The sequence below is a fragment of the Acanthisitta chloris genome, unplaced genomic scaffold, assembly GCF_000695815.1.
Source record: "Acanthisitta chloris isolate BGI_N310 unplaced genomic scaffold, ASM69581v1 scaffold21212, whole genome shotgun sequence".
Classification (NCBI taxonomy): Eukaryota; Metazoa; Chordata; class Aves; order Passeriformes; family Acanthisittidae; genus Acanthisitta; species Acanthisitta chloris.
The window spans coordinates 5058-13121 of NW_008661285.1; the positions used below are offsets into that span (position 1 = coordinate 5058).

At 39.8% G+C, this 8064-nt stretch overlaps 1 protein-coding gene across 1 annotated transcript in view; it reads left to right on the plus strand.

The window, feature by feature from the left end:
- The window catches only part of ATP10A (ATPase, class V, type 10A), a gene marked incomplete at both ends in the record, with an annotated part of 39812 nt that overhangs the window by 2832 nt on the left and 28916 nt on the right, over window positions 1–8064 (plus strand). Inside the window, 3 exons of the mRNA XM_009070178.1 lie at window positions 3796–3902; window positions 4006–4137; window positions 6885–7018. Of these exons, the coding sequence (XP_009068426.1) occupies window positions 3796–3902; window positions 4006–4137; window positions 6885–7018 (373 nt within the window). The remainder of the gene's footprint in view (window positions 1–3795; window positions 3903–4005; window positions 4138–6884; window positions 7019–8064) is intronic.

The following is an 8064-nucleotide window of genomic DNA, read 5'->3' on the forward strand; positions in this document are numbered from 1 at the left end:
CAGCAGTGACAGGTTAATGGTTGGACTGGATGATCTCAGAGTTCTCCTCCAGCCCTGATGGTTCTATGATTCTGTGATTCTGTACTGCATGTGACTCCTTCAGTTACATTGCCACAACACAGGCAAAATACCAGTTCTACTCAGCTGTTTGTTTTAATAGTGTTTTGCAGCTTCTGCACCCTCGGCTATCCCAAGCATATTCCTTCATTTTTAATTCCCCTATGAGAATTATTCTGTGTAAAAAGAATAGACATAAAAACCTAGCATGCCCCTTGTCTATATGGGTCTAGCCACATTATGTACAGCATGCATGGCAAACATTTGAACATCCCATGCTAGGTTCCAAAAGCAGCAAAATTGTCTTTGAAAATGTGTTTCTACTTTTTTGTGTGTAGATGGGAAAGGGAAAAGGAGAAGTAGTAGTTGCTGTTCTGATGTTTTCAGCTTTTCTCTGAAGACAAAAATTTTATTATTAGACAAGAACGTAAAACTTTACCTGATCATACCAAAATAAGTATAGCATGGAATTGTAGTTGTAGTAGTAGTAGTAGTAGTAGTAGTAGTAGTAGTAGTAGTAGTAGTAGTAGTAGTAGTAGTAGTAGTAGTAGTAGTAGTAGTAGTAGTAGTAGTAGTAGTAGTAGTAGTAGTAGTAGTAGTAGTAATAATTATTATTATTATTATTATGACAATAACAACAACAACAATAACAATAATAACAACAACAGCAATAATAATGACAACAATAACAACAACAATAATAACAATAATTCTAGCAGTAATAACAATAATTATAACAACAGCAATAACAATAATAATAATACATGTGTGCATTTCTATTGCAAGCTTGTCATTAAATAACAATAGTAAGTCAATATAAAATCATGTTACAGTTTTTTAAAGCAAAAAAACCAGTTATAAATCTATGCAGTGATGTCTCTTAATGTGCTATAGTCACACCACCTCTCCTGGAAAAACAACCCAACAGAACAACCTAGACTAAGTTTCATCACAATTCAGACTTGGGAAGTTTCTGTCTGATGGTGTTCACTGAGACTGTTGAAGATTATTGAATATTTTCTTTGGGAGTGTCAAGCCTTGGAACGTTTGCTCTGCTGTTTGCTTTGTAAGATACTTGAGAAACTGAAAAGTGGAAGAAAATACTCTCATTTGAATAGAGTTTTGATACAGTCCCTGGTTATTTAGTGTTTGTAAACACGTAACATAACAGAAGGCTGAAGTGAACTACCATTGGACTCGTTGCAGTGTTGCTGTGTTAAACCAGGATTATTTCCATACAAACTTTCAGAGAGCTGGAGCACAGTTGTAGCCAACTGCATCTCCAAATTTGTGGTGCATTTGTGTTTTAGAGGTTTAGATCCTACGTATTTGCAGTGTCCTCCATGGGAGGAGTTGCAGGCACAAAGAGCATTGCTCCTGCACTTGGCAGTGAGTCTCCTCCTGGCCCAGCCCTTGTGTTCCAGCCATCTGAGATGCTTCAGACAGACACTCAGAACTACTGACAGAGACAATTTTCTTTCTTTGCCTCTGTGTTATACTGGTCTGAATCCAGAAAGGGGAAAAACAGACTGTTCAGCTTTTTTCACAAGCTTAAGGTTTATAATTTTTCAGGGGTAGAAATGGGATCTAGGCTGTTCTCTCAACCCAGATATGAAGTTATAGAGTGGGCAGGTTTCTGTTATCAAAGTGAGCAGTTTTATCTAACTCTGGTTTTCATTAGTTTTTAATCCAGGCCTTTATGTCTGTAATTTTTAATTCCTTTTATCATCAGTGCCCAAGTGCCTCATATGTATGTTCTGTTAGTGAGTCACTGGGAGTGACAAGATGGAAACATAAGTTTCCTTGAGCCTCTACCACCTTTGTTCTCCAGGTATTGATTTCATCCATGTTTGCTAAAGGTCTGGTGAGCAACAGTTGAATTGTCTGACTCCATTTGGATATGGAAAAGTCAAAAGCAGTACCAAGTGCATGTAAGGATGAGATGTGGTGAGGGCAGTAAATTGAGGTCTTGACACTGCAGGTTAACTTGTTGCATCATTGCTTCGGAGCAGTTTTATAAGCTAAGATAGGGAGAACAAATATCTAATTCTGTAGAACAAACACACAAGCAGTTGTATATAAAAGTCACCATGTACAATATTCTTCTCACAGTCCACTGTTACTGTGAAGTATAAAAAATTGAAGGCTCTAAAATTAGAAGCCAGAGCAATTACTGCTTAAGTAGGTTTATCTTTAAAAAGTCCCATTTATTAACAGGAATCGTAACTATCATTTGGAGAACTTAGTGGAAATCCAAATTAGCATCCTCATGATTTATGAGAAAGGCTAATGTAGAATTCAGCCCTAAAAAGCAGAGGAAGGACAGAATGCTGGGGGCAGTGTAATTTCTACAGGATGGAATCATTAAGAAATTATTTGCCATGGTTTAAGCCCAGACAAATTGCACCTATTGGCTTACTGCAAGAGGGATCTTGGGCAGCCCCAGTGTTTGAAGCTGCTTTGGCAAAAGGTGAGGGCAGTGGTGGAAGGAGATTTGCTGAAGAGAACAGAAGTAAAACCTCTGTTGTTGTTTCTGGGGCCAACAGAGAGGATGTGCTTGAGCAGGGGAAACTGTGTCCTAGTGCAAAAGAGAACCCTTCCTTTTTGTGTCAGAATTGCAAACTTGCTGTTAGCTCCTTCTTTCCTTCTCCATTTTTTGGTCTCTAGTCAGATGCTATTGATGCTGCAGCTACCTCAGCTGTAAAACCCAATGTTTTTTCTCCATCCCTGCAGTGAAAAGCTAAGTATACTGATTGAAACACCAACACTTTAAATATTTTATTTTTTTCCAAGAAGGCTGGGTATAACATATTGCACTGAACTAGAAAACACTGTGTATATCTGATGTAGTACATAGGCCTGAGATCCTAGAAGTATGGACTAAAGTTAGAATTCTGGTCCTCATTGAGAAAAAGAGAAGCATTTAACAGAGAAAATCATGAATATATAACCCAGGTGTGAAGGCTTAGAAAATAGGAAGCAAATAAGAACTACACCTTTATGCAAAAAGCACAATTTCAAGCCAGTTTACAGATTTCAGGGGGGACAGGATTTGAAATGCTCGAGTCCAGATAGCCATAAAATTCAATGTTGCAGCAGCACAATGCTAATTTTAGTACAGCACATGTGCTTTTCCAGGGTTTCTCTTGGACTCCCAGCTTTTGCTAGCTTTTTATAGCAGTCCATTTTTCAGACTTTGGAACTGTGATGGCTTTGGTGCTCTGGAAGTGAGGACAGAACATTTAAGCATTTCAGACTGTGCTTTAATTTTCTCTTGAGGCATTGGGATGCTGCATTGGATTAAATGAAATCTTAGTCATTTTAAAAAAGTTTGAAATTATTATTTGGTTTGTCTTTTTTACCTAATATGACATTCTAATGCCATTTTAATTGTTAGTATTGTTCAGCATTTCCCTGGTGACTGTTAATTCTCATGAGGCTCTTTTCTGTATTTCTGTGTCAGCTGAAATGTCCATACACAGCAGATATTAAGTTTTACAGAAATGTTATTTGTTTCCATTTTTCTCATGTGTTTTGGTGTTAGTCAACAAGAATCATCATGGTCAGGCCATTTTGTTTTTTCTTAGATAGCTGGTGAAAGATTTCACCATCAGATTAAGAAAAACTTCTTAAACTTTGAAGATGCTTCTGGGTCTTCTTATGTTACAGAGCAGTAGGAGTTAACAAGCTTAATATTTTGACATGCTGTGTTTTGTTCTGTCTTTCTACTTTCTGCAGTATACATAAAAATGGGAAAAAGGATGGACTGTTCAAAGAAAATCTTCTGTTACGTGGATGTACCATTAGAAATACAGAAGAGGTTGCAGGAATAGTAATCTATGCAGGTAAAAGCTGGTTTTCTGTCTGTGGCATATAATGCCTTTGAATAATTTCCTTAAAATAACAGCAAAAATCTATGTGACATATATGATGCAATTCCTTCTGCAGGGCATGAGACCAAAGCTTTGTTGAATAATAATGGACCACGTTACAAACGCAGTAAGCTGGAAAGACAGATGAATGCAGATGTCCTTTGGTGTGTCCTCATACTTGTAACCATGTGTCTGTTTTCTGCCATTGGTAAGTGCTCTTCACAAGCACAAACTTCCCTATCACACTGTGGTGGGATTCATGCACTTAGCTTTATCAAAATCATATGTATTTGCCCCAGTGATATCCATAAAGGTTCCTCCATACTAGTTTTGGTTGTGTTTTCCTCTTTGAAATCTTGATACATAAACTGATCTCAATTTAAAAAGGTGCTAGAGCAAGTCCAGCCAAGGACAATGAGGTTCATCAAAGGTCTGAAAAACATGTTGTATGAGAAAGGGCTGAGGGAATTGGGTTTGTTTCGCCTTGAGAAGAGGCTCAGGGGTGACCTCCTGGCTCTCTGCAACTCCCTGCCAGGGCTGGAGAGAGGTGGGGGATGTGTGTCCTGCCAGGGCTGCAGGGAGAGGATAGAGGGAATGGCCTTGAGCTGAGACAGGGCAGAGTCAGATTAGATGTTAGGAAAAATGTTTTCCCTGTTGTGGTGTTCAGGCACTGGGATATTGCCCAGGGAGGTGGTGGAGTCACCATCCCTGGGAGTATTGAAGAGGTGTCTGGATCTGACACTGGAGGATCTGGTTTAGGATTTAGGGGTTCCAGCAGTGACAGGTTAATGGTTGGACTCAATGATCTTAGAGGTCTCCTCCAACCTTGATGATTCTATGATCTAAATAGCTTCTTAGTGTCAGCCAAATATATTAGTACCAGAAATCTAAAGGCCTAGATTATACTACCCTTGATAGCATCCAAAAATGTCAGGTCTAAAAAAACCCACTTTTTATGTAGTCCCCTCAAAATGGTAGAGTGTAACATGCCATTAATCAGTCAACAAAGTAATTTATGAGAAGAGAACAAACATAATCAGCACACTGCTATTGCCCAGTATTAAATCAAGGGCACAAGTGCACAACATGGGTGCAATGTCCCTGAGGCTGAAGCTTAGAAGAACTAAGTCAAAGGCTGCAGAAATCCAAGTAGAACACTCTCTAGACTTCTTGGAGTGTTTAAGGAAATGCTGCAGTTCAGGTTATTTCTCTTCAGGTCATTTTTCTATTCATTCGTGAGAAAGAATTGAGTTTACATTTGGCTCCCAAAATGATTCTTTATATGTGGCATATGAGTTCCATATCCTTAATATTTGTGTGTTCTGTAATGTTTGTGTGTGAGTCATATGGCACAAACACAGAATGTTTCCTAACAACCATGGTGTAGTTTAATAACAATCTTATGCCATTTTAATACATCTCTGTGTGCCTTTTTCCAGGTATTGTTAAAAGCTGCTTAAAGATGAGTATTTCCAGCTGTGAATCAGCCAGCATGTTTGTTCCCACTGAGCTCATGGCACACGTTTGTAGTGTCTCAGTGTTGGGGAGCTCAGTCCACGGGCTGAAGAGTCCTGGTTGGGGTTCATTGCAGGGAGTCACTGCCTGCTGCTGTCCCCTCTGCCACTGCATTCCAGGTGTTGGGACAACAGGATTTGAGCTGCAGTGGCTTCAGTTCAGCTGAAACTCCTCAGAGGTGTGAATGGGAAGGGGAAGAGGTGGCACACAGTAGGTGATGTGCACCTTCCCTCCTGTCCTGCTCCACTACAAGGCTGGAAACCACCAGCAGAGAGCCAGAGCAAAGTGCTGGAGGTGGCAACAACACCAACAGCTGGAGATAAATTTGCTCAAGCCCTTGGAAACAACACTTAATTCTCTTGAAAATCTAAGGGTATTTATAAAACAAGTCTTGATGTAGGTCATTCTCAACATGGTCCTTTCAATTCTTGTTCTTCAAGAATGAACATGTGCACGTCAATAAAGGCATCCTGATTGTGATCTGCTCATATTGGTAGTATAGGGACAAAATAATCTGCTCACTTGGCTTAAGTGTTTTTGTTTTTCAAGAGTTCAGTGCTGGGTTTATATATAAAGATGTGAAGGATCTTGTCAAATGTGACTTACAAAAGATTGCTTTTAAAGTAGACCTGTGTCCTTTTTTCTGATTTAGGACATATAGTGAAGATAGGCTGAATGTGTCTTAATTGTGGCAGAATCCTTCCTTGTTTTTTAACCTTGAAAACATCAGGCATACCATTTTAGGGTTTTTAGGACTGTAGATCTTAGTGCTGTACTTAAAAAGGCAACTTCCTGTATTTTTACCAAGAATACAGTTTTCCCCAAAATAACAACAATCTTATCTTTATTTAGTTTTCACCACAATCAATTTAAAAAAAACATAAATTTGAGTAGGGCTTAGAATTTCTTCTATTCTTCATTCCTCAGCTCCCATGCTGTTGATTCTGCTGATACCATTATTTCATTAGGTCTGTACATGTGATAGATAAGACTGACAGAGTAAAATTAGTGTCTCTGACTATATCCATAGGAAACTACTATAGTGATAGCTGACTGGTTATATACCTAGGGCAGTCAGTGGAGTTCTTTCATTTTAACACATAGAACATCAGTGAAACACTGAAGAAGTGTAGTTGCCTTTGCTGATTACAGAAACAGTTTAAACTACTAACTTATACTAGGCAGCTCACTTTGTTTGGATAAAGTTCTGTGAAATGAGCCTTGCAGCCTGTCCTTAAGGCCAGCCAAGCCCCTTTCTCAGACCCCAAATCCCAAGGCAGAAAAAACTCCATGGGTTTGGGGCATTTTTCAGAAGTCATGTAGAAGAGTTGAAAACAAATACCAATTTCCAATGTCATTCAACTCTAAGAACAAATTCATACCATAACCATTTTTTCTTAGAGTTAATTTGCTTCTTTCTCTCTGTCAATTCTTCTGCAGGTCATGGTCTATGGGTATGGCAATATGGTGAGAAGAAGAAACCAATTTTTGATGTTCCAGGGCCTGATGGAAAATATTTGTCACCTGTTTTAGCTTCAGTATATTTATTTCTGACGGTGATCATAGTTTTCCAGGTAATCAAGTTGTACATGCTGTCACCTCTGTTCCTAGTTTGTTTGAATAAAGCTATGTATGTGCAGTATGTATAGCACCACTTTTACCACTAAGGCTCGTCAGAAGCTAGTCAAGCACTATAAAGAAATAGTCACTTTAAATCTAGTCACTTTAACACTAAATTTTAACTACAGGGAAGGGGATAATGTAAAAGGAGAAAGCCAAATTAAATAAAAGAATGGTAAAAAGATGATAACTTTTCTGAAAAAAAAGGCCCCAAGCTGATCATGCAGGAAGCTGTCAGAGCTGCCTTGGTGTTGGAGGAGGAGATTGTCTGAGTACCTTACCCAGAAGACTCAGGAGGTCATATCTATCCACATGGATGACAAGAAGGTGATCAGGAGTAGCTAACATGGATTCACTAAAGGTAAATCATACTTGACCAACCTGATTGCCTTCTATATGGAACAACTACCTGGATGGATGAGAGAAGAGTCATGGAGATTGTCTACCTCGAATTCAGGAAGGCTTTCAACACTGTCTCTCACAATATTCTCACAGGCACACTCAGGAATGTGCACAGTGAGATGGTTTGAGAACTGACTGAACAGCAGATCCCAGAGCATCGTAATTGAGTGGCACAGGGTCAGGTTGGAGGCTGTCACCAGTGCTGTCCCCCGAGGTTCAATACTGGGCCCAGTATTGTTGTACACCAGTGACTTGGATGAGAGGATAGAGTGTCTCCTCAGCAAGTTCACTGATGGCACAAAGCTGGGAGGAGTGGTAGACAGCCCAGAGTGCTGTGCAGCCCTTCAGAAGGACCTCAGCAGTTTGGAGAGATGGGTAGAGAAGAACTGTCTGAAAACCAACGAAGGCAAATGCAGGTCCTGCACATGGGGAAGAGTAACCCCACACACAGGCTGAGGGCTGACCTGCTGGAGAGCAGCTCTGTGGGAAGGACCTGGGGGTCCTGGTGGTCAACAGGCTGTCCATGAGTCACAGTGTGTCCTTGTGGCTAAGGAGGCCAATGGAATCCTGGGATGCATTAAGAAGAGCATTGCCAGCA